The sequence below is a fragment of the Amphibalanus amphitrite genome, unplaced genomic scaffold (assembly GCF_019059575.1).
Source record: "Amphibalanus amphitrite isolate SeventyFive unplaced genomic scaffold, NRLGWU_Aamphi_draft 000400F_arrow, whole genome shotgun sequence".
Classification (NCBI taxonomy): domain Eukaryota; kingdom Metazoa; phylum Arthropoda; class Thecostraca; order Balanomorpha; family Balanidae; genus Amphibalanus; species Amphibalanus amphitrite.
This window is the reverse complement of record NW_024881894.1, coordinates 68,079-94,432: the sequence shown is the minus strand read 5'-3', so window position 1 is coordinate 94,432 and position 26,354 is coordinate 68,079. Positions and strand designations below refer to the sequence as shown.

At 48.5% G+C, this 26,354-nt stretch overlaps 2 protein-coding genes across 7 annotated transcripts; one reads left to right on the top strand and one right to left on the bottom strand.

The window, feature by feature from the left end:
• Window positions 1-1,264: 1,264 nt before the first annotated feature.
• On the top strand, window positions 1,265-17,701 carry LOC122390548 (putative deoxyribonuclease TATDN1). Of its 5 annotated transcripts, none has more exons than XM_043383616.1 (7): window positions 1,265-1,576; window positions 4,312-4,376; window positions 5,415-5,594; window positions 15,902-16,094; window positions 16,518-16,721; window positions 17,026-17,238; window positions 17,580-17,701. In XM_043383616.1, exons 2-7 carry the CDS (start codon window positions 4,361-4,363, stop codon window positions 17,683-17,685), a joined length of 912 nt encoding a protein of 303 aa, XP_043239551.1. In that variant the 5' UTR covers window positions 1,265-1,576; window positions 4,312-4,360; the 3' UTR covers window positions 17,686-17,701. The 5 variants fall into 5 exon arrangements, with proteins under 5 accessions (XP_043239551.1, XP_043239548.1, XP_043239550.1 ...); XM_043383613.1 differs by having other exon boundaries at window positions 1,447-1,461; XM_043383615.1 differs by lacking the exon at window positions 1,265-1,576 and adding an exon at window positions 2,816-2,857.
• A 1,079-nt stretch (window positions 17,702-18,780) lies between these two features.
• Window positions 18,781-26,299, bottom strand: LOC122390544. 2 transcript variants are annotated; one of them, XR_006258175.1, is made up of 3 exons: window positions 26,130-26,299; window positions 25,556-25,852; window positions 18,781-18,841 (listed from the first exon to the last, which is right to left on the bottom strand). XR_006258175.1 is itself a non-coding variant. In XM_043383605.1 (2 exons), the coding sequence occupies exon 1, from the start codon at window positions 25,147-25,149 to the stop codon at window positions 19,570-19,572; it is 5,580 nt and encodes a 1,859-aa protein (XP_043239540.1). In that variant the 5' UTR covers window positions 25,150-25,408; the 3' UTR covers window positions 18,781-18,841; window positions 19,120-19,569. The 2 variants fall into 2 exon arrangements, 1 of the variants encoding a protein (XP_043239540.1); XM_043383605.1 differs by lacking the exons at window positions 25,556-25,852; window positions 26,130-26,299 and adding an exon at window positions 19,120-25,408.
• Window positions 26,300-26,354: the final 55 nt, after the last annotated feature.

Genomic DNA, 26,354 nt, shown 5'->3' with positions numbered 1-26,354 from the left:
TACTCTTCACCATATTTTCGAACAACCTCTCGCTATACGCAGGTGACGCCACCGTTTTCCAATATGCGGACGACACCCAGGTTCTAGTGAGCGGCCGTGCCGACGACCTCAGATCGCTTATCTCTCGCATGGAAGCTTCACTCGCATCAATCAGTGACTGGTTCTGTCTTCACGCCCTCAAGCTAAACGCAAACAAAACTCAACTAATGGTTTTTGGCAGCAGACAAAATTTACGGAAAGTACCCGACTTCAGCGTCTCTCTTCGTGACTCTGTGTTGCAGCCATGCGAGCAGGTGGGAAATCTGGGTGTTGTCTTTGACAGCGCCCTGTCCTGGGAAGCACATGTGTCCGAGCTTAGTCGTCGGTGTACTGGCTTGTTGGTCGGACTGTCTCACGCACGAAATTGTCTCCCTGACGGTGTCATTAAAGTTCTCGTGACATCTCTGGTCATATCACGGATCAACTACTGCCTCACTGTGTACGGTAACGGGACTCAGAAAAATTTTGACCGACTCCAGAAAATTTTGAACTTTGCCGCTAGAGTGATCTTCGGACGGCGTAAGTTTGACCACGTCTCGGACCTGCGTGACAGACTTGGCTGGCTATCACCAAAATCCATGTCAGATTACCTGACACTCACGATCGCGCAAAAGGTCATTAAGCATGAAGAGCCCGAGAACCTCGCTGCACTGTTCGTCCCCAACCAAAATTTTCGAGACAGGCACACACGGCAGGATCATCTCCTTCATCTTCCCCGACCGAGGCTTGAAACTGGAAAACGGCGTTTTGAGTATCGTGCCGCGGCGCTATTGAATAGCCTCCCACCCCAGGTAGTGCAGCTGCCACCTGCCAGCTTCGCCCGGTCTGCCAGGGCCGCGCTAATTAACAAATCCCCCCTACGCCGCTGACGAGTCTGTTTAGTAGTAGGCAGGGCATGCCGCCAATTGGTGGACGATCTGTTTGTGCTTATGTATATATATTGTTTGTCTTGTGTACATATGTATATGATTATTGTCGCGACCCCCATCGATGGATGACTGTCGTCTAGTGCTGAGTGTTCTTCCCCCTGCCCGCATGATTGTTACCCATTATACTCGGATCTAAGCCGTAATCGCCACGCCATATGTGGAAGGCTTTTGGTGTCAATACATACATACATACATACATACATACTTGGCAAGGGCCTCTGGGAAATTGCCTGCTGCTGGACTGGCTGGCGAGGAGCTCGGTTGTGTGTGGAATCCGTGACCTAAACAGTCCCGACAGTGCCAAACGCCCCCCTCGGCTTGAAGCTCACGTGCTTTCTTGGCCGGACATTTCTTGGCCCCATATCTATAGGCAGGGTATATTGAGTGCAGTTAAATAATTTTTCATCGTGAAAAAAATTATTTGCAGCAGAATAACAAAGCTTTGTAGACATTTCTAAAGTGGCTGCTACAAGATTGACGCTCTGGATCCCGTGTTGTTGTGTTGTGAAGAGGCACTCTGACTTCTGCTCTGACTCATAAGTCATATATTGAGTGAAACTCTGATTGACTCAGGGTATATTGAGTGACTCTGACTATTATACGGAGTGGTAGGTTCAGGGGTGTTTGTGGGCTTATGATTTTCAATTTATTTTTGGTTTAGTAGTCAAACCATAGCTATGTTTTCTGATCATTTTCACAGTTTCAGAGCCCTGGTTCATGTTCTCAGTTCTCACTGCTTAGTGCTTAGTCTGGTGAAGGCGGTCTAATTTTATTCAGACTAACATTACTCCAGCTCGACCTTTTTTGTTATTTCCTTTGAATCCAAAGCAGACTCACTCCTCCCAAGGCTTTTTCCTAACCTCATTTAAATTCTTATCTGCCTGCTCTCTCACCCTTCTAAGTACCACTTAGCACCATCCCTGACACTGGACAAGTCAACTGCATATCTGAGGGTTGGAACCAGACAGACTGAGACTGCAAAGTTGGATGCTTGAGTTGAGACTTGAGCCAGAGCCTGACGATTGTGTGTCCCAACCTGCAAACAAGGGTACTCTCTTAGCAGATGTCGCCTTTGCTGCCATATCTACGTCTTGTGTGCGCCGCCGTTGTCTTTTTACAGTTCCATATATAACCAAACATAATCTAACCTGACCTAACCCTACCTACAACCTATCATCCTACAACCTAGGTACCAACCTACAACCTACCACCTAACCTAACTAGATATCAGTAGGCGGAACTATGGTCATGAGTACCCAAATATAGGAACGTTCCCATTTTTGGGAACGTTCCCATTTTTGGGAACGGAGTTCCCAAATATGGGAACGAGCGTTCCCATTTATGACTACGGGAGGCAATTTTTCGGCCGTTCGCGCACTAAAACTCATTAGTGCATCACGTCTCGAAAAAGTGCATGCTAATTAACGTCTCTACTAAATCTCCATAAAGTTATCTTTAATCTGACCGTGGAATAAGGAAATTGACCGTGGAATGATATTTTTAATGATTTTTTAATAATGACAGAATGGTGGAAATATGGGTTATACGACATTTAGCATGCAATTTTAAGGAAAATGAAGCATTTTTTAGTTTGAGGTCAACTATAATAATTTTCGCCTGGTTATGAACTTTCATACTATCGACACCAGATCCTGACAAATGCAAGCGAAGACGCGTACGGTCCCGAGGTAATATTGTTGACTTTTGGTGTCGGGGCGGACGACCGCGTGGAACGCGAGTGAATTTACCGAACTACTGTTATAAACTCAGTTTAAGTGGTTTAAAATTATTCAGCTGTATTTTATCAACCCTGAAAGACATATTTTATTTGGATGCTAGCTGTTTAGCGTTGCTTTTAAGGAGCGTCATGAGCGTGGTTTTTGCCTTCGGTATTTTGGGGGTACGATCGTTTTGGGGGAATTTCTTTTATGCAGGTCGCCCTATGTGCCTTATTTATAATTTTCATGCTAATTTTGATCATTTCTCGTGCCCATCCTACCAGGCCTTTTGCCACTTACACTCATTAAGAAAGGAAAAAAGTAGATTTATATTGGGACTAGGTGTTTTGAGAGTGAAACATTTCAGCGTTCCCATTTTTGGATACTTACTTGTGCTCGTCAACTATCGGTGATAAACAGACAGGTGCTTGACATGTCTCCACCCTCGGCGCGGACGGTGGATATAGGCATGGAAGACCTTGTTGAACATCGCTGAGCGTTGTGAATTACGTAATCCTGCAGAGGGGGGCGTGCCCGCTGCGAGATCGACGGGAATAAAAGCGCAGAAGACCGGGCGAAACATGCGACGGTCTTGCCGGAAAGGTCATCTGATGATTGTTGCGTTAACAATAATTTGCGGCGTTGGACGTGATGCTTGTTAATGAAAAGAGCCCCTGAAAGGCGTCGGTGAAATCGTTCCCAATTTTGGGTACGCCGTTCCCATAATAAGGAACGCTTGCAGCGCCAGTGTACGAGAGCGTTCCCAAATTTGGGCTCGCGGCCCGGATGATGGACTGCTTTAGAAATAGGCGAACGATTTGAAACTACGATGGGCCTTACAATATCAAACTCTTTCCCAACAATATTGAGACAAATATCAGGCGGTTCACGATCGTTTTATATTTTTTGGACGTCATTTAACGGTTCTTTTTCTTGTTTTAAATAATGCCTACATGGCGTTCCCATATTTGGGTTTATCGTTCCCAAATATGGGAACGAAAATGCGTTCCCGAAAATGGGTACGCTTGACCATAGTTCCGCCTACTGATATGACAGCAAGGGTGACATCTGCTAAGAGAATACCCAAAGAAGAAGGCAATGCCTCTCACTCTGATGGGCCTTGCCCCTATGGTACTCAATTTGGTACTCAATGTGGAAACGGGAAATGGGATAGGCTGAGGCACAAATATGAGAGGCTATGCTTGCAATATCTAGAAATTATATGAACATGCACCCCTAGAAGGTAAAGTAACATTGCACTTTCCATTAATCATCATTCCCTACATCTCTGGAAATTCCTAATATTTTGTGATTTCATATTAAACTTAAAATTTTGTCTCTGATGGGTGTCATTCTGTATGTACCTACCTATCAGTAGGTATAAGTCCAAGCCCTAGCAATGAATTATGTATTTTAACAGTAATGGTATGGCATGGCATGATAAGAGTGGCTTTGATATCCTGAAAGTAACCATTTCAGCCTATGGATAATTTTCAGAATGGTAGGAACAATGATGATAGTTTTCAGGTTTTCAGGCATTCAGAAAAGACGCTTACCTTCTTTTCACCAGTAAAATGCCTGTTTGAATATTCATGCACTAACCAACTTATTTTGCCTTTTTTCAGTAAACAAAGAATCTTACTTTTGACAGCGAAGAGTGTATTTCACTACAAGATGAAGAGATTCATTGGTAAGATGCATATGTATGTAAAATGGTCATCCTACCACATCAAATATGTGTATTATTTTATTTCACATTCTTTATTTCACCATCTTTTCTAATTTCTCCACCAGCCAATGCCTGTTGGCGAGCAAAAAAGACGCAAATCAAATGCACTTAAGTGAGACAGTGACACATCTATAGCAGTGAATATACATGCATTGTACGCGTATTGTGTATTGTATTGCACACGTTACACCCTGTGTATTGTAAGGCAGTTTTTTTCGATGATGCAACCAGGTGCAGGGTCCATCATTTAAAGTAACCATCCCACCTTAAATTAGTTTTGAGTTGAGATAGCCAAAATAGGGTCCCTGGCTTGCACTTCCTGGTTTGAGCACTCACAAGATTGAGAAATGACTCAAATCGAAAATATCTAATTTCAAAGTTGCAGCACTTGGATTCAGAGGGGCTATTGCATTAGAATGCTCCCTCTGAATGTGTGACATTAGCGCGGATCTAACGATTTTAAATCTTTTACTAAAACGTTTGGTAGCACGCAGTGGTAGGCATATGCTGCTTTGCATGCACTTTCAAATAAAGTCGCTAGGAACAGCGGTGATCCCAAAAAGCAAACAAAAGTAAAAGTCTAATTTGTTGAAAACCGGTGAACATTTTTCGATGAAATTTGGTAGATTCGTTTTCGCTCTTACTGAACCGAGCGACATCACTTTCATGCCAATTCATCAACTTTTTTGAAGGTGGGAGAGTCCCTTTAAGACCTGTTGGAAAACACAGAAGGGCAGCACTTCTTTAGTAAAAGGGTCATTCATTCATTAGTGAGGACTGTGAAGCACATAAATAAACCACCACCACAGATCATCTAGGCAGTCACTTAAAAAAAATCAGGCACAACCATATGTCTTTATACTTAGGAGACAAGTGTGAAGTTTACCAGTTCTATTGTGGATAAGTGGGTAGTAGGAGCTGAAGATCAACAGCTTTTGCTCTTTGTTATCTGTAAGAATCTTGCTCTTTGTAACAGCAGTATTTTCCCTTGCTCCTCAGATATTGGGGCCAATCTGACCGATGCTATGTACCAGGGCATCTACAATGGTTCAACAAAGCATCAGCCAGACCTGGCTAATGTTTTAGAGCGTGCATGGAATGTTGGACTGAAGAAAATCATCATAACAGCTGGCCGCCTTGAGGAGACACAAGAGGCTTTGAAGCTGGTGAAAACTGACGGTAAGTCTTCACAAGCATAAGCCAAATATTTTAGTATTCAACATTTTAGGAAGAAGTGGCAATCTCACTTTTTCGTTGTTGACATTTTCGTAATTTTGGGTGCATTTCTATAATACGATTTGTTCCATGAGTAGCTAAAAGGAAGTCGTTGCAGAAAATAAGAGGTAATTGACATGCTATTCCATCCTTCTGATGGAGCTGGCGCACCCTGAGAAGCTTCAGTCAGCTGATGCTAGTTGAGGCGTTGTCAATAGGCCTGTTACCTCCACGCAAGCTGCGGTGCAGGCCAGAACACTACAGCGGTATCTGTTAGCAGATGGCTAGGGTCCCCGGGGCAATGTTGGGCGGCATTCATCCTCCCTCAGGGCCGCTGCATCGAGTGCGAACTGCGATACGGTGGGCCCTTTACAAACTAACAAACTTTGTAAACGTTGCCACTTGCCCCTCCCTCCCCCACTTACCCCGAGGGGCTGAACCAGCCGACCGGCCACCAGCTCTGGGCACCTCTAGTTTTTCCCTAATGAAATGCAGTATGGAAAAATGTCTGTCTATTTAGTTACATCATTTTCTATCTCATTTTCACCGCGACCACGCATTTGTGTAAAATACTACTAATTACATCATGTGTAGTGGGCATAATTGCAGTATTATTTCATATTTCTGTTCGGATCGTCGAGAGTGTTGAATGTGCGATGACCGCTAGCTAGTCTATCCTGCATGTCGTTATGACCTTTTGGCCGTTTATGCACGCTGTGGCGGCGGCTCGATCGTAACACATCAGGGGGCTTTTTCTATTTTGGCACCTAATGTAACTCGGCTTATGGGCCCCGTGGGAATAATAACCAGTAGTACTATATTATAGTGACATTAAAAAAGCTTCGAAAATCTTAAAAAAGAAACTTAGATATTTTTTTCAGTCAGGCCGAAAATCAGATCATCAACGTTCAAATATTCCCGCGTTTGATGTTCTTGGACTTGTTTACTAATAGCTCGTGGTACAGCTCCAACCTTGTGTGACATGTGATGTATGAAAAGTGACCTACCGTTCGCGCGTGCCGTCGGGCTGACAGAAGGTTGACTTTCACCACCAGACTACAATCCGCCACGATATCCATCGCTGGATCTGGAAAAGATGTTCGTTGTACATTTTCATTTTATTGGACCAGATATGTTCGTATTAGATATTTTGTAATCTGATGTCTATGCCGCCAACATTTTTTTTTTGCATATTAAATATTTACCAAGTTAACACCTTTTGGGCCATTGCCTTGTAATTAGATCAATATGCCGATTGACTGTTTCCTTGAACCTGAAACTTTATGAACCGCGGTGCCGCGCCGCTTGGAGTATCTTTCTGTATAGTCGACTACAGAATGATGTGGAACCCCTCAGCTTCTGAACTCCTCAGAAGCTATCAGTTGACCGGAGCGCTAAGTTGTGCCGTTTATCACGCAATTAAGCGTGTCGATTGTGAGCATTGGGACAAAGCTATAATTTGTGAACTCAGCACGTATGATGCGGCACAGCCTACCACTTTAGGCAAATACGCAGTACGCACGCTCCAATCCGCGATAGCAGCGCAGCGCGTCACTCCCCCGCCCTCCTTCCCCCACAATCATACAATGACCGGTGACCTCACTTCCCTCGGCATTGGGACTCGCCCTACCTACTATGAACGTCAAACCCCTTGAGACCCCACTTTTTTGCGATAATTTTTAAATGCGTCAACTTTCGTTGACAATATTCTGGCAATGTATGTTTCAGAGCCTGCCGAAACTTTTATTACTAAGGTATTTTGACGCCAAACGATCATGGAAGGTACTTCTCATTCACTCGTAATGCTAAGGTCAATTCAGGCCCGGGCAGAGGCTTGCGCTCGGCCACACTCGAGCCCCGCCACCAGCGCCATTTGCTCTAAATGCCATCTACCAGCGCCCGCTACCGCTACCAGCTACCGCCCACCATCAAGCCTGAATGGAGCGAGAGACGCGAGTGACCGGTCCACAGTGGCCCTTTTTCAGAATTAGCACGCATTAATTCCATAGGCGTCGCCAGAGATTTTCGGTTGGGGGGGGCAAAATCAACTTTTGTGTTAAATCTTGCCTTCCTCCAGTCGTTACTCATTCATTTTACATATCATTCAACGCGCAGTGGTACGAGGAATACGATGGTGACAAGGTTTTCCTTGTAGCTATGAATTACCATTAAAAAAAAAGAAAATTCATTTTCTTTTTAAATTTTTGAACAAAAAACGACCGGTAGAATCACAATTGGCTGCGCTTGCCGACGCACTCTGGAGAGCCCCTGTGCAGACGCTCGTCGCTCATGATCCGCATGATCCGAATCACCTTGCTGAAACTTTCATTCACGCATGCATGCAGAGGTTCTACGTAAAATGCATAGTGCTTATCCCAGCCGCCGATTGAAGCTAAGTTGGGCTTTCGGCGGAGAGTGAATGTCGGAAGTGTGAATCGAAAGTAATTCATCTTTGCTCCAGTGAGAGGAGGTGTTTTGTTCACACGAGAGTGTAGTTTCTCGTTTTTCGTGTGCATGGAAGCGCTGCAAACGCGAAGAAAAGACGTTTAACGGAACCAAAATTTCGCACGGCATAGCGGCGAGGGATCCTTTAGCGATAGGCTTGGGACTTCCAGGCCATTTTAGGCCACTCAGGGTCAGTGTGGGCTCTCAGAAGCCTGCTGAGGATCCTGAAGATCGGCGCTGGTCACCCCAAATAGTTACGTGTATGTGGTGCTTTAGGGCTTTCCGAGCCCAGGGTGGGACCCTCAGAAGCCAGTGTGGGCGGCGCCGCGGGCGCTAAGAGACCAGGCCCAAGGTGAGCAGGGAGCCCTCAAATAGCAGTGTGAACCCTGGAGGTCTGTGTCGAATCCCTAAGGACCCTACATAGGGACATAAGAAACATGTGCTGGGACCCTCAGAGGCACACCTGAGTCGTGACCCCTAAACTGCAGGCTTGGGCTCAGCAAAATCTGTCCCCTCAAAAGCTCGGCTGAGCTATCAGAGGCCTAAGGTTCTCAGAAATATTTGAAAGTATCCTCAAAGATCCGTGTGGCCCTTCAGAGGTCTACGCATGTGTAAGGTCCTCAAAAATCCCTGTATGGGCCTTCAGAGAATATGAACACCAGTGGGACTCTCAGAGGCCGGTTTGGGCCCTCTGAAGGCTTCTTAGAGCTCAGTGGAGCTCCTTCGGAGCCTTTGTGAAAAGCAAGCAGTCATGAGCCCTGTGGCACTTGAACGGTAGGTAGGGGAGAGTGGGGTGGGTTGTATCAGTTTTTACTCCGAGACCCATAACCTCGTAACTATCCGTGATAAACTCATTATTTCCATACTATCTCCTTCCTTGATTCTTCTGCTTTTTCGTGCCAAGTAACTTTTCCGTTACCTCTACCAGTTTTTCTTCTACGGTCTGCCGAATAGAACAATGTTTTTGATACAACTTGCCCCATGGCTTGGGTGAGTTGTATCACATGGTGGGGTAATTTGTATCACTATTTCACGTTTCAGGGTGTGTGCTTTCTACTGGCTTTGAACATAACAACAACATTAAATGGGGTTAGTACAATGTGTATATGCTCAAAGGCTTTACTTTTATTAGGCCAAACTTAGGTCAATGCAATCCGAACGAAACATCGTAACGTCAAACGAACGAAACATCAACAGACTAGACGCAAAAGTGGCCCGTTAAGAGCAAAGAAGCCAACACTTTGTGCCGAAATGGAACGAGTATTGACTAGCTATCTACAAACGCGAGCCAGGGCTTAGCTTTCGCGATCAAAAGCAACATACCCATACATACATACATACATACATACATACATACATGTTACAACATACCCCACCCGGCTCTGATACAACATGTACCTCGCCGCCATCTTGGAAAAAACATCCTCGTGCTCAAAAACAGCGGACAGCTGGAGAAATCCATTTTCACTCACACAGCCTTAGAACCTACCTTAACCACCGCTACGGAGATCTTTCAAATTCGTGCACATCTAAATGCCCCAAACACACATTTTCTTGCAACCTATTTTTTTAGAATGACATTAAAAAAAAACATAAAATCGGCTCTCACCTCGAGACGCGTCCACCCAGCCACACGACAGAACAGGGAAAGATTGCGCCCGGAAAACCTCGTCGGCTGGTCGTGTCACGAGCGCCATCTATTGGATAAGTTTGGCACAATTCGCCCTGATACAACTTGGACATGATACAACTCTCCCCGCTCTCCCCTACTTGAGTCTGTCGCAGACATTTGACGAGAGTTGAGAAAGGCCCGAAGATTCAGTGTCACGCTTTGAACGCAAATTTTGTATCAGCACTTCAAAAGTTATGAAAATCAGCTATAAAATGTAATGAAGAACCAACGAGGAACATGAAATGAGTCACAGTATTGACACTTCCGAGTCTGGAGTCGGTGTCTTGACGATGTTGGCGACTGCGACTCCGACTCTGGCTTGAACGAGTCTGACCTCACAGGCATTCTCAGAAAGGTACCCCCATTTTTCCCGACTCCAAAATCTCATCGGATCTGTATCGATCTCAGGGGGTGCCCCGGTCCGAGGTTGGGGGGGCAAGCTGCCCCGCTTGCCCCCCCGTGGCGACGCTAATGATTAATTCCCACATTACCTGAAAGTGGTGCAAGACATCACCACGTGATCAAGGACGTATTCCCTGCCAATGCAAAGAGAAGAAAAGAAAAGAACTGCCCAAGGAGATTCGGCCCAACAGCGGCAGGCCGCTCGGCCCGAGATTTGGCGCACGTTCACACGGCTCGGCCTCGCCCGCCAGCCAGGCCGCTCCGAACGCTAGTGTGGCCACGGTATATAGAGAACTGTATGGCGAACCCGCCAGCCGACCGCGCTGCACTGACCGCCAGGACGCCCCAGGGCGTCACGTGACCGCATCTACAGCTGTTGCCAGCCACCGTTAGTCGGCCCCGGCCGGGCAGCAACTAAGGTCAGCGCGACGCGAACAATACAAACACACAGGCGCTTTTGACGTTAGATCTTAAGCCGACCACGGGACTTGTGCGGCTTGGACATCAAACGCGACAAGAAATCGGACAGTTTTTCTTGAGCACAACGTTATGCCTACATGACATTTCAATAAGCACATCTTATGGCAAAAGTCAAGCCACAGTTAGGCGCACACCAGGTGACACCAGCTTCGAGCCAGGTCAATGAGCTTAGTCGTATCGAACAGGAGCCACAGCCGCTCGCGGACTGAACTGGCTCACGTTATCCATCGTAGAAGCAAAATGGCGCAGAATGGCGCGATGCCCTTTGGTGGACATGGTCAGAAGAGAACGGCGATTCGAACGATGTATAATACGACATGTTCCAGAGTGTGCTACTTAACATAAAGCTTCATATGTATGCCGCCATCTCCAGTTAATAATTGTCCTGTTATTGTGTCCACAATATTCGGCAAAAGTGGTCTATCTAAGTTTATACAATGAAAATTGTGGTTTCTAGGGCTTCTACGTAAACTCAGCTTCACACCCATGCCACTAATTTTTAATATTTTCTCACCGAAAGCCTTACAAATTGATGTTCATCTCACCCTACTTTTTAGGGTCCGCCGGTGGTGTCCGCGCGCCTCTCGACAAACTTCGATTTTGCGGTCAGTTTTACCAAAGATAATTATTTTTTAGGAGGTAAAAATGGCACCATCGGATAGTTTGGAATGTTTTGCACACGATTAGACTGCTTTTTACTCAAAAGAAGAGAAAAAATATTTTGAATTTATGCGTGCTAATTCTGAAAAAGGGCCACTGTGCGGTCGCCGGGCAAGGAGCGCCGGAGGGGTAGGGCGGAGCTTAGCGCTGACGTCATTATGTGGCTCCGCCCCATGAGCGCGTAGCCTCTACCCAAACAGCAGATTCGTTCCGTGAAATTTAACATTACGAGTGAATGAGAAGTACCTTTCATAATCGTTTGGCGTCAAAATACCTTGGTAATAAAAGTTTCGGCAGGTTCTGAAACACACATTGCCAGAATATTGTCAACGAGAGTTGACGCATTTTAAAATTATCGCAAAAAAGTAGGGTCTCAAGGGGTTTGACGTCCATAGTAGTACCTACCCCGAACGTAGCGCCACCTGGTGGCTCTGGAGATCTTAAATAGACCCACTGCAACTGTACCTACTAGCGCCACACCATAACGCAAAACGACTTAACTCTACTTCGAAATAAGAAAAAAAAGAGATGACAGTACATATGCAATCATGAAACAAACTACAGCAAAAAAAAAAAATATCAAAGCATGGCTAGGGCACGTCATTTGTAAACGTTGAATAAAATAAACATTCTTACCGCATCATCGAAGCAGCCGCCCCCAATCCCATTGAAACACGCCAAACCAACGCCAAACAAATATGGCGACTCGGCTGCGTTCCGACCCCGAGGTCGGTCGGCCGGCGCGAGCTCTGATTGGTCAGAATAAGCGGCGTCCTCATTGGTGGAGATGTGGCCGGCCGGTTCTCTGATTGGTCGCAGCCGAACATCCGCATGACATGAAAATTTAAAGGTAGTGTGCCACCTTTGAAAGATTTCCCATTTTATTTTTCCTAGGATAAGAAGCTTCTGTTTAATGTTTTTACCTAATATCGCAAAAAAATCAAAAATGGGCCTGGAATAGTGCCTTTTTCGCCTAAAAGTTTTTCGGTTTTTAGATATGTATAACAACTGTAGTGGGCTCACCTGAGGGCTGTTCACGACGTCGGTTTATCCCGTTTAATAAACCGTAAACATGTTTATTTTTTGTAGGACCAATCAGCGTCGACCTGATCCTGACGTCACATCTCGTCAATGACGTCAGACCTCCGCCGTAAACCGTTTATGCGGTTGATGCCTCAGAGCATCAACATGGCGCGTAAACGCGTTTATGTGACAATGATGGCGATGTGCGGCAAACTCGTGAAGCGAGTTGTGAGTTAGGAAAAATGAATTCGGACAGTTCAGGGGCTGGTAGGTGGGTAAATGAGTTTCAAAATAACCCTGTACGGGTTACAGAGGACTGGAATGGGAAGTTTTGTTATTTCATTGTAATTAAGACCTATTTTGAGCATCGTTCTCTGCTAACCAGCGTCTAGCGTCGTGGGTAATTTTGTGATGAAAACTGTCCTTATTCTTGCATTATGTCATGATATGGGACATATTTCCATCAGATTGTCTTTTCTTTGCACCTTTTACAGTATCTTCTCAACTGCTTATTAGTTGTCACTGTTTAAGTAAACACTCGTGTTTCGTAAACGTAAACGCCGTGTGACGTCACAGCCGGGAACGTGCCCCGAGGGCAGTTTATGTAAACCACATAAACCGACGTCGTGAACAGCCCTCTGCAAACAGGCGTCGGGCAACAATCGCGAATGCGGCGCACTTGTGACAATAAGCAAAGGTCATTATAGTGTTACGACCATACGACGTACGGGAATGAGTTATCAGCTGTCTAATCGTAGACAACACAATGTCGAGCCTTAAACTGTAAGCCCGTATTGTATTGTTTCTTTTATTTGGCTGTCTGTCGAACATTATTTATGGTTTGAAATATGATTTTATGTAAAATAATTGATATGAAAAAGCCGTCTTATAAGTTATGACCCCATTTCACCACACGCAAGTGGCAGAAATGACAATGATCAGCTGACGCATTTTTCCTGGCCGAAGTCAGAGCGCGCGGCCCGACGCACCACGCGTATTTGGAAATTCCGACCTCGACGAGCATCAGAAGCCACCTAACAGGCGTGTTCGAAACCGCAGGAGATGATGATGAACGGGTTTATCGAAACTTGATTGGATGAGCATATCGGTAATAGCGATTTCAGTGTGTGCATTTATTGTTCATAGTGGTGTGAAATGTGGTTGGGGTACGACCGACAACCCGTCGGGGCGAATTTCGCACTGGGGTACTCAAAATTTGAAGAATTTAAGACGTTTCCATGAGTTTTGAAGGTATGGATAAGTTCTAAAAATCCGGTTCTCCTTATCTGGGCCATTAACTCCATACGGTCCAAGAAAGCTGGCACACTACCTTTAACTTACCTAATTACACATGTCAAAATTTTACAAAAATATAACCAAACATACGATAATTATTGATACTTACATTGAATTGAATAGCATTGCAATGTATAAGAAAATTATTGATTTTGATATTGTCTATGGATATTATTAGTACTTCATAATTTTTCAGAACGCTGCGACAGCAGAGCTGACGATTTCTTAGCTTTAGAGCACACGTTCGTAGAGTAGGCCACGCTTACAAGTTTTATTGGCTAATGGCTACTGCACTGCAGTCAGTTGACATTGGCTTTTCGGTGATATTCGGTTACACAGCCCTGATACCACTTACCAGTGAATTTGTGAACTAATTCCAGGTCCTATGGCAGGGGCCCGGGAACGATTTTCAAGTTGGGGGGGGGGGGGCGAGCCTAAAATACTTGACATGATGCATATGAAACAGTGGCGTAGCTAGGGGTCTAGGGGAACACGTACCCCCCCCCCCCCATCGGGTTCAAAGGGACCTTCGGGTCCGAGTGGCTCTGCGGCGCCATTTGACCGTTGAAGGTCAAACCGCTGACCGCCCCATGGGGCTCGTTAGAGCACCTCATGGGCCCTAAATAGCCACACTAAGATCTCCATAAGGGCCCCACGCCGGCTTCTGAGCGCCTCTTGCGCCTTTTCAGGGCACCTCGGTGGTCTCCAAAGTCCAAAGGCCCGTTACTGGCCTCTGAGAGTCCTTACCGGCCTATGAGGGGCCAGTTCTAGAGGCATTTCCCGCCTGTGATGGTCCCACACTTATTTTTCTGAGGGCCCCATAACGGCAACTATGGGACCCTCATCGGCGCCTATGAGGGCCCACAACGGTGTCTCTGAGGGTTTCACACCCCCAACTCTGAGTGCCTACACCAGTGCCTATTAAAATTAAGCCCTGTATCGGCGGCTCTGAGGACCCAACCAACACCTGTGCATCTGAAGGCCACCCACTGGTGACTTTTGAGGGTCCCACACCGGTGAGTCTGAGGGCCCCACCGGCGTCTGACAGTACCATGCCGGTCTCTAAGGACCCCACAGGACTTCTTCTACCGGCCTAAGGACCCCTTGCCGGTCACTGAGACCCCCTGCCGGCTTGTAGAGAGTTCGCGTCAGCAGCTTTAAAGCCCCCACACCCGTCTGTAACGGCTCCACACCAGCTTCTATGAGGGCCCACAGCAACGCCTGTAAGGACCCTCATCGGCGCCTCTGAGAGAATCACACTAGCACCTCTGAGCGCCCACACCGGCACCTGCATAACGGCCCCACACCGGTGCCTCTAAAGTCTAAAGGCCCCTTACCGGCGGCTCTGAGGGCCCTACGCCGGTGATTCTGAGGGTGCTGCCGATAACGGAAGGCACCACATAAGCCCTAAGTGTCGCTGAGCTTTAATCCCATACCGGCCCTCTAATGTATCCCATGCAAATCCATCCCATACCGAGGGCGCCACGTCAGTGCACTCATTGCCCGGCCCACACCCCTCCCTCACACCCGGAGGGATAAACTGTGTTATACGAGTACCTATAGCAACGATTTTACCACCGTTGTACGTTATGCATTTCTCAAAGTTGACTCAAGAGTCAAAATGGTCCAGTATAAAACTGGTCTGCCAAGCTTATGGCCAAGGTCAGGCCCAAATCAAAGCGGGATGACAATAGCAGATGTCAAATCGGTACTGTATCAGCAGAAACCATTCAGATGGCAAGGAAAATGCCGTGTGTTGATGTTTAGATGTATAAAGGAAACAAGAAGGAAAGAAGTCCGGAAAAGGGAGGAAAGACCTTTTCTCGCTGTCTCAATGTTGAGGGGGCGCCGCCCCCTCGGCTCCCAAGTTGGGGGGGGGGGGCAAGCGCCCCCGCTGCCCCCTCCCCCTGTTCCCGGGTCTATGTCCTATGGAAAGTTCAGAAATAGCTGTTCCGGTCTGTGACGTGGTCGAGACAGAACAGAGGGGCTGACCCGGGGTGCGGTCAGGCGGCTCCGGCCGGGTCGGCCCAGGGCGCCTCAGTCGCCGGTCCCGCCCGCCGGCTATGTGTGACCTGGGCGGGCCAGGGTAGACGGCGGCTCGTACGGGCTACGGTTGGCGCCGGGGGCTGGCGCAGGAGCATACACATATAGTCACTTTATGACATCCGCCGTCCCACTGCACTGCGTCTACACAGCCCCACCTGTTATCCAGCGCCTGGCGGCACCTCTCTCCGGGCGTGCAGCCCACTGCCCTGCCTGCTCTGGCTCGGCGCTGACCGCTCTCCTGTTCCAGAGGAGCGGCTGTTCACCACGGTGGGCGTGCACCCGACCCGCTGCGGCGCGTTCGACGACTCCGGCGACCCGGAGCGCCACCTGAACGCGCTGCGGACGCTGATCGAGCAGAACCGGCGGCACGTGGTGGCCGTGGGCGAGTGTGGACTCGACTACGACCGGCTCCAGTTCTGCGACAGGGACACGCAGCGCAGGTGGGCGGAACGAGCGAGGTCCCGGCGGGGCAGTCGGAGTCAATACCGTGGCGATGGTAGATGTGTGGGTAATTTGAGCCGTTATCGGCGGCTTTATTATTAAATGACGTTATACTTTACGCCGTAATCATTAATGGCTTTTGGTCAAGTGAACAGTATTTTTAGCATATTTGGTGATCAGGTACTGGGATCAGCTGGCTGCGCTATATTTTATTAAAATGGCTTCTGCTGCCGTTAACCACCAATGCCAATCAATATACCATTTGTGCCATCAGGTATAGGTACGAATACGACAAATTCACTCGCAAACCGCAACCAGTTGGCCTTATTGATATTAGATGAGCTGGTGCCGTGCATTGAGTGTGTCGGTGATTACTAATTGTGTCTTACGAATCCGGCAGTTACTCCTGATCGTGTTCTCAGGTACTTTGAGCGGCAGCTGAGTCTGAGTGAGAGCTCGAAACTGCCGCTGTTCCTGCACTGCCGCGCCAGTGCTGCCGACCTGGTGGACGTGCTGCGAACTAACGCCGGCAAGTGTCACGGCGGCGTGGTCCACTCGTTCGATGGCAGCACGGAGGAGGCTGAGCAGATCATGGCGCTGGGATATCACATCGGAATCAACGGATGGTGAGGCTCACCGCCCAATGTGTACCGGCGTTCAATCACCACTGCCTGAACCGCGGATCACCATTCCATATTGGCTGTGAACGACACAATAATTGTTCAATAATTTATGTTCTGAGTTTATTTGTATATCAAAGTAGGTGATTGCAATTTGCAATCCAGGGCGGCATTTCCCACTGTCTAAACTCATCAACTTTTCTGTCATACTCTCCTTTCCAGGCTGCAGTAATTTATCCTGAGAGTCGTGTATGATTCCGCTGGGTCCCGCCCACCCTGACCCGCCGTGCCGCCGTTTTTCCTGGCGCAGCTCGCTGAAGACGGCGGAGAACCTCTCTGTGGCGGCGGCGCTGCCGGCCGACCGGCTGCTCCTGGAGACGGACGCGCCCTGGTGCGAGGTGCGGCCCACGCACGCCGGCAGCGCGCACCTGCGGCCGACGCCGGCCGACGCCGCGCCCCTGAAGAAGGAGCGCTGGCAGCCCGACCGACCCGTCAAAGGGCGAAACGAGCCGGCCAACATCACGTGAGCTCATCCCCGGTCGGGGAGGGGGGGGGACGCTGGCGCTCGGGCGAATGGGAATTTAACTATGTGTGGTGTCATTTCTCTGGGCTGAAGAATTACAATGCAAGTATTTCAGCGCACATGTGTGGTGGAAGCAGGCTAAGAAAGGGTCAGTTTGACTCGCATATTTCTATTGGGCTTTGCCGGGCCGTTTGAGCACGTTTGTAACAAAATTCAATGTTTTCTTTGACGATTGAGCCGACTTCACCAATTATGCCTATCTTCAGTTTCAGGTGTCTTCAGTTTCAAGTGTTATCAGAGGCATTGAATGACATAGGCCCGTGATTTTTCTTTGTTTACAGGCAAGTTCTTGACGTCTTAGCAGGTGTGCGAGAGGAAGACGCCGATGCACTGGCGGAACAGGTCTATGCCAACACGATGCGGCTTTTCTTCCCAAACGAGGTTTAGAGGGGACTGGTGCTGCTACTGTGATATATTGAAAGTGAAACATAACGTGGTGATAATACATTGTTTCTTATGTGTGTATGGTTTTTTTTAAAATAGCATTTGCGATTGACTAGGCAAGGATAGCCATTCAGCATGAGGAAGGCTGAACGAATGCCTAATACTGTACGGAAAACGTGAAGTCGCCCATCAGTCGAAACGAAGCTAGCACTAGGATGTACAGCCCTCCGCAGACTGCGTGGTAGGTATTCTTTTTTCGACAAAACCGAGAATAACTCAAAGACTAAGTTATCGGTCGGTCGGATCTCATTGCATAAAGATGCGCCATGCTCCACTCTTTCGATTGGTTCTATCACTGAACGAATTATACAACTAGTGTAGCAACAAAATGCAAAAGTTTGTTTTGGGGGCAGATATAAACTTTCTTGTATTGTTGCCAAACTAGCTGGAAAATGTATACCAAAATAAGCCCAATCTAAGGTGTGGAGTCTCGCACGTCTTGCTGTTACGTTTTCCGAGTGGCCAATAGCATAGTATTCGCGTTTTGTCGAAAAAAGAATACCTATCACGCAGTTTGCAGAGGGCTGTACATCGCACACTGCACAGCCCTCTGCACACTGCGTGGTAGGTATTCTTTTTCGACCAAACAACCGATAATAACTAATACTATGCTGTCACTCGGAAATCGTAACAGCAATACGCGCGAGACCCCGCACCTTAGAAATAGATTGGGCTTATCACGGTCTTCGAGTTATTATCGGATTTGTCGAAAAAAGAATACCCACCACGCAGTGTGCAGAAGGCTGTACGTAGAGTCACAGGACTACAGGAGGTCATTCAAACGCACTAGATTAGCAAGCTTGGCTTGTCTAATATTTCAATGTCCATTGTATAGCGTTAGATTGGATCGATTGGATAATATTGGATAATATAACCACTGCTTCTCATTTTTAAGGACATTACGCTTTGAATGTGATTTACGCCGACTTCCGTAAAACCTTTGTCTTGGTCTTTATTTCAATGTCACTATTTTTTTCTAACTCTTACTATTGTTGCCCCACGTCCTCGTAGCCTCCTCCAGTGTATAACAGTCTCATGACCGGTCCGCCATCGGTGATGTATTTGTCTCAGCTTCACTCGGTGGTCAGACGCTTTGTATCTGTACCGAACACGCAAACAAAAAACAATCAGTGGCTCGCCTCAACCAACAACGAGCCAGTAGCGCCCCCACCACAACGAATATATCATATGTTTTCGCATAATAACAGATACAACTAATTTCCACTTCACAATAATATCTGGCAAGTGCGCCATATATGCCACAAAAATAATTATGGTATTTCAGCACGGCCTTTGACATGTTTAACATTCATCTGGCTCATCTAAGGCACGCCGACGGTATAATTACACATGCAAAATGATAAACATAATGCTTACCGAGATCTGTTTCCTTTCCAACTACGAGAATGCGAAACAACAATGCTCTCTCACGTGTCCCTCTCATCCTTCTTGACACATCAGCGACTTAGAGATGACCGAATGAAAACATGTCCGAAAATTCACTCTACACCGTTCACCACTATCCATTCCACAACGTCACTAGCAGCGCCATCTAGAAAGTAAACTAGCAACCAGAACCAACCAACAGCTCGTGGCTACAATGTAGAGGTCGCCACCAGCTGGACATGTTGGACATGGGATGAGAGATAGAACAGAAGGGAATGGATTGGAAGGAGCCGTCTGCACTTACACCCTCCCCTTTTTGATGACGCCATCTGCGCATCAAAACTCTTATTTTTATTTCAAACGAAAAAAGCAGCTTGCTTGACACCAGTTCATGCACGCGCTCTTCCAATGCTCTTCTATCGCTTCAAACAGCACTTCACTTCACTCTTCTCCTCCAACGATCTTGACGATCTTGTTGACTGGCCGGTGGTAGATGGTGCCGCGCGCGAGGACCCGCACCGAGCGCACCCGTCCGTCGGTGCTCGGTATGGCTTCTTCTACTCGTCCCATTGGCCAAACTCCCCGAGGCACAGACTCGTCTACTAGGAGTACTACGTCTCCTCTCTTCACGTTGGCTTTGCTCCGCGTGTTGGGCCCAGGTCTCTGCTGCAGGAACGGTAAATACTCTCTGCGCCACCGGCGCCAGAATATCTCAGCCAGGTAAGCCGCCTGCTTCCACTGCTTCTTACCCACAAGGTCGCACTCGACAGGTGAGTCAGAGGGAGGGAGTGTCACACAACTCGTGTGAAGCAGATGGTTTGGCGTGATCGGCAGATCATCTCTGGGATCAGCGCTGACTGGAAACAAGGGACGGTTATTCATGATACATTCTGCCTCGCACAGCAGAGTGTGAAGGGTTTCATCAGTGAATGACTGCTGTGTCAGCAGAGCTCCGAGGATCTTCCTTACAGTACGTATCTGCCGTTCCCACGGGCCTCCGCAGTGCGATGCGTGAGGGGGATTAAAACGCCATTCGATGTTCATTTCCAGAGCCGCTCTTCTGATCTCTTCTCCCTTCTGCAAGAGTTTCGAGAGCTCGTCTCGCAGCTCTCGCTCGGCTCCTATGAAATTTGTGCCTTGGTCAGAGCGCAGAAGGCGCACAGTGCCCCTGCGAGCTACGAATCTTCGCAGCGCGCACAAGAAGGAGTCTGTGGTCAGACTTTCAGCGACCTCTATGTGAATGGCTCGCACGACGAGACAGGTAAAGATTACGCCGTACTTCTTGATCTGTCCCCTCCCTCTCTTCACAAAGAAAGGACCGAAATAGTCCACGCCGGTACTGCTGAACGGCTTCTCGCCCTCCCGCACTCGGTCTTCAGGCAGATCTGCCATGCGCTGACTCTCAGGAGGCCTCTGTCGCCGACGGCAGCTGACGCAGCGACTCAGGGTTCGACGAACGGCAGAGTTGGCGCCCAGTATCCAGTACTCCCGACCAAGATCGGCTAGAACATGCTGCCTACCCTCATGCCCAGCTCTCTGGTGCACGTCTTGAATAGGAAGTTCCACCAGCCGGTCCCTATTCGGGAGTATCGGAGGGTGCTTCGTTGCTCTGCACAGGTGTGAGTTTCTAAGCCGGCCTCCTACTCTTACGACATCATCTTTCAAGAAAGGGCTCAAACGTATCAGACGGTTTGACGGACGAACCTCTTTTCCTGCGCGAAGTTCACAGAGTTCTGTACCGAAGTGTCTCCTCTGTGCGTCTCTCACGATGCACAGTACAGCCTCACTCAGATCACCCGGAGTCAGGGCCGTTCGTGAGGCCGATGAATGGCATTCCCTGTCATCTCGTGCTGCCTTTTCTCGAGACTTCTCCTTGAGTACGGCGAACACTCGGCGCAGCAGCGCCACCGCGCGCACTAGGCGCTTCCAAGATCCGTAGTGATCCACCAGTTTTTCCACAGGAGATTTCCTTGGTGCCTCTGAGCATTCAGAGACTGTTGCTGAAGCGGTTGTTTCTCTCGGTGTCACGTCTCTCGTCCCAGTGTTAGCTGTCGTCGCAGCCGAGAAGACAGCTGATGCACTTGTCTTCACCTCTGGGTCTGTCTTCTCGAGTCTCATATTCTCGGGACACGTCGGCCATTCATCACTGGTGCGCCACAGGTAGGCAGGACCCTGCTTCCAGAGCTCACTGTCAGACAGACTGGAAGCATCAGTGCCGCGGGACACGAGGTCGGCCGGATTCAACTCTGTTGGCACGTACTTCCATTGCTCCACCGATGAACCGTCGTGGATGACCGCGAGCCTGTTTGACACAAACACGTGAAACCTCGTTGTCACGTTCTGGATATACTTTAGCACCGTGGTGCTATCCGTCCAGTAGAAGTTGGCGACTTCGACGCTCAGGGCGCGGCTCAGCTCTTGACCGACCTGCACGGCCAACTTAGCAGCAGTCAGTTCCAACCGGGGGACACTGATTGACTTCAGAGGAACGAGGCGTGCCTTACTCGTCAGAAGTGCACAGTGGATACTTCCGTCCACGTAAACGGTGCGCATGTACGAAGCGGTGCCGTAGGCCTTCGTGCTGGCGTCTGCAAAATGATGAAGTTCGATCTGAGCTCGCTCTGCACCTCTGGGAGACAAACATCTCGGGACACCGAAGTCTTTGAGATGTCTCAGACCATGGAGCCAACGCTCCCATCGCTCTCTGATCATGTCAGGCACACGTGCGTCCCAGGGGACCTTCAGGCGGAACAGCTCCTGAATGAATGCTCTTCCTTTTACGATGCACGGCGCCACCAGGCCCAGGGGATCGTAGCATGAAGCTGCTACTGATAGCATGCCTCGCTTCGTAACCGGCTTCCTCTTCAATTTGTCCACGTCGATCTGAAACCCGAAGGTGTCCGACCTCGTGTCCCAGAGGACTCCAAGGGTGCGCTCAACAGGATGAACATCTGCGTCCAGCTCAAACTTCTTCACCTCTCTGGCTCGGTCTTCACTGGCAACAGACTCCAGCACCCTTGCGCTGTTGCTGTTGAACTTGGTGAGGTTAAAACCTCCTGATGCGCACACGTCCTTCAAGTCCTTCACCAGGCTGACGGCGGCCTCTTCGCTCCTGACCGATCTCAATACGTCGTCGACGTAAAAGTTCTGTCGGATGGTGTTGCAAGCCTCCGGTTTTCCGCCACCATGGTCGTCGGCTGTCATGTGGAGCGCCAAATTCGCACAACTCGGAGAGGACTTCGCACCGAAGAGATGCCGTGTGTTTCGGTATTCCTTCGGTGGCGCCGACACGTCCCCGTCTGCCCACCACAGGAAGCGTAGGTAGTCTCTCTGGTACTCTGGAACTTCCACCTGCATGAACATAGCCTCTATGTCACCGGTAAAGGCATACGGATGTTCACGAAAACGTACAAGGACATCAAAGACGGAATTCGTAAGGTCGGGGCCCTGCAGCAGGTTGTCGTTTAGCGATATCCCGTTGTGTTTCGCTGCACAGTCGAAGACCACTCTCACCTTCTTCTTTGCCGGGTTTCGAACACCGAAGTGTGGTAGGTACCACTTGCCGGTTTCTTCCGATGTTTCCGGAGCTTCCTCGATGTACCCTCGTTGTAGCAAGTCCGCCATCTGGGCTGTGTACTCCGCGGCGTACACTTCTTCCTTCTCAAACCTCTTCTTCAGCGACTCCAGTCGCTTCTCTGATTGCTCTCGGTTGTTACCCAGCAGCGTTCCGTTCTCTCGGAAAGGCATTTTGATTTCATATCCATGAGGTTTTTTCACACAGCCTGTTTCCATCAGGGCACACCATTGGATATCCTCTACGGACAGTCCTTTCCTCGTGTCGGCTTGGTTCTCAAACCAGTTGTCTGTGTCCATGTGCACACTGATGCGATTCAGATGGCACGTCCTGCCCTCCTTCTTCACTCCTCCCAGTATCCAGCCGTATCTCGTCAGTACGGCATATGGTCCACCATCTACAGCTTGAACTACTTGCATGGGTTCCATAACAGCTGCTGCGTTGTTCCCGATCAGGAGGCCCACTTCACAGTCAGGGTCAACTTTCTCCAACTTCACTCCATTTTCTGATAGGTAAGACCACATCTGCAAATCTTCTTCAGATGGGAGATCTTCCGGGCTGATCGATATCTTGTTCAGCATGTACATCGGAGGCAGCTCCATGGTGTGCTCGCCTTGAAGGTCCTCGATGCACACCTGTGTCACCAGGCTGCTCTCCAGCTTCGACTCATCTCTTACTGTAGACAAGATGACTGAAGTCTTCTGCTGTGGTGTCATGCCGAGTTTTCTCACCAGATCCTGTGAAACAAACGAATGGGTGCTTCCGGAGTCGAGGAAAGCTAGTGTTGATGTAGCGGCTCCTTTGTATTTGACCGTGACCCGTACGGCCTGAAGCTTGGCGCCACCAGCGACACGATTGGAGGCGATGTGGCCAGTAGTGACGGTCTCGGTAGAGCTTGATGTCGAGCTTGTGATCCTGTGTAGAGCGGTTGGGTGTCGTTTCTTACAGGTCTGACACGTCGCCCTGAGCTTGCAGTCATTTGCCCTGTGACCGAACTCGAGGCATGAGAAACAGAGGCCCTTCTGCATGACGAACGTCTTCTTTTCGGGATCGGACTTCCGAGCCAGTTCCTTACAGACGTCGGTCGTGTGGTCCCCGTTACAGTACCTGCACCTCTTGGCTAGAGCAGCATCAGTCCTGACACTTCCAGTCATGGTTTTCAGGTGCTTCGTAGGTGTCACCTTCGCATCTTTTCTCTGTGTGCTCAACGCTTGCCTGCCATAGACTGGATGCCTTGCGACTCTAGCCTCTTGTTCGACTAGATCAACCAAGTTCTTGAGCTCTGCTGTTTTCTTCTCGGCATGTTCAATGCGATCAGCTTCCCTGCGCCATCTGTCCATCATTCCGAATGGAAGTTTCTCTACTATTCGTCCAATGGTCTTCGGACCAACATCAGAGATGCCACCTGGGATGGTCTGCAGAGCGTTGTACGCTCCACGGAGATGGATGCTGAACATGTCCAACGCATCAACGTCATCAGGCTTGATACTTGGGTGATTTACCAGGCCTTCAATCAGACTCGACACAGTCTGCGTGTTGTTGCTGTACCTTCGGTTCAACAGATTGACCGCTTCCTGGTATCCCCTGTCTGGAGGCAGATGGACACACGTGGATACAATCTCACGCACCTTACCACTTGTCATTTGCATGAGATACATCAGTTTTTCAAACTCATCATTTAGTTTCGACGCGATATTGGTTTCAAACGCTCTCATGAATGGTTTGAAAGCTTCAGCCTTACCATCAAACGTACTCAACTTCAGTTCGGGCAGATTTATCCTTTTCATGAGCTGTAGATCTGCACTGGCCGATGAGGCTCTGACCTCAACATGAGGCTCCGCACCTGGCGTTGAACCGTTTTCAACTTCGTCTGCAGCTACTCTGGGCTCTCTGTTTTTCTTCTTGGTCGCTCTTGGCCACCTTGTCTCTTCTCCTGTAGCTGTAACCGGATCTCTGCGTTCCTTGTCCTTGAGGTCTTCTTGTAGAGACATTACTTTATTGTCATCTTGAATCACTGCATCTTCGTACCGGCCAAGAACTTCTTCCTTTGCTGCACACTCATCGATCTCTGCCTGAAGTTCGAGTTCCTCTTTCATTTTTCTCAGTTGCGCCTCTTGAGCTTCTATTTGGTGCTTCTTCAGCAGAGCCCGCTTCTTCGCCAGCAGACCCGCGTGCTTGGCTTTTTCTATTGCTCTCTCTGAGCGTATGCTCGCTGAAGTCCGCGCACTTGATGCTGGTTTTGAGCTTGAGCTTGTGGAGTTTTCATCATCCTCTTTGATGTCTTCCTTCTTTTTCTCGATTTCTGGGGGCTTCCCACCATCCATGGCTTCTTCTTTCAGGACTTGCTGTAGCCTTTCCTTCAGGACAGCTTTGGTTCCTCTAACGTCCTCTCCTCTCTTGCTCAGTTCACTCTTGAGCTCTTCCTTTTGCAGTTCGTCAATGTTCATCTCCGAGGTGAGGGTATCAAGGCTGGTATCAGTAACCCAGGGAGAGACGGCAGGGGTATCAGTGAGCTCAGGTCAATGAATGTCAGGGTTATGCCAGTCAAAAGGGGCTGGGTTATCACACAAGATGATGGGAAGCAATCAAAGTTCGGCAAGGGACAAATTAGGGAGGCAATTTCAAACAGTCATCTGGGTAGTGTGCAGAATCTCAGCACAACTAGCTTCTACCACAGCATTTGCACTCTGAGACCTTAAAATAACAAATGCAAACACAAAACGCAGCACAACGGGATCCTTAAAGCTGCACCAACACAATATCCAATCAGCTTACTCTACTGGGACAGCACACAAACAATGTTTCTCAGTATTAAAAAACCAACTAGATCACTCTTTGATCAGTGTTCATCACCTCATCTGTTACTGGAGATGAACACCAGACTCCGACAGCAGCTCTCTCAGGCCTCAGCTGGCGCTGCTGCTCCGTCCCAAGATGTGCAGACTGCAGCCGCAAGCAGGATCCGAGAGGCCATGGATGCTCTCACAGCCCATGCAGAACTGCCGCAGCTGTCAGCTTTCTGAAGAAGATCTCGATACTATTGTTGCCCCACGTCCTCGTAGCCTCCTCCAGTGTATAACAGTCTCATGACCGGTCCGCCATCGGTGATGTATTTGTCTCAGCTTCACTCGGTGGTCAGACGCTTTGTATCTGTACCGAACACGCAAACAAAAAACAATCAGTGGCTCGCCTCAACCAACAACGAGCCAGTAGCGCCCCCACCACAACGAATATATCATATGTTTTCGCATAATAACAGATACAACTAATTTCCACTTCACAATAATATCTGGCAAGTGCGCCATATATGCCACAAAAATAATTATGGTATTTCAGCACGGCCTTGACATGTTTAACATTCATCTGGCTCATCTAAGGCACGCCGACGGTATAATTACACATGCAAAATGATAAACATAATGCTTACCGAGATCTGTTTCCTTTCCAACTACGAGAATGCGAAACAACAATGCTCTCTCACGTGTCCCTCTCATCCTTCTTGACACATCAGCGACTTAGAGATGACCGAATGAAAACATGTCCGAAAATTCACTCTACACCGTTCACCACTATCCATTCCACAACGTCACTAGCAGCGCCATCTAGAAAGTAAACTAGCAACCAGAACCAACCAACAGCTCGTGGCTACAAT

What these genes read in the sequence shown, in the direction of transcription:
- LOC122390544 (XM_043383605.1), bottom strand. Translation starts at nt 25,149, where the DNA reads ATGAACATTGACGAACTGCAAAAGGAAGAGCTCAAGAGTGAACTGAGC.
- LOC122390548 (XM_043383616.1), top strand. An exon ending in GACAGGGACACGCAGCGCAG is followed by an intron (nt 16,095 to 16,517) that starts GTGGGCGGAACG and finishes TCGTGTTCTCAG; the next exon opens with GTACTTTGAGCGGCAGCTGA. An exon ending in CACATCGGAATCAACGGATG is followed by an intron (nt 16,722 to 17,025) that starts GTGAGGCTCACC and finishes TTCCTGGCGCAG; the next exon opens with CTCGCTGAAGACGGCGGAGA.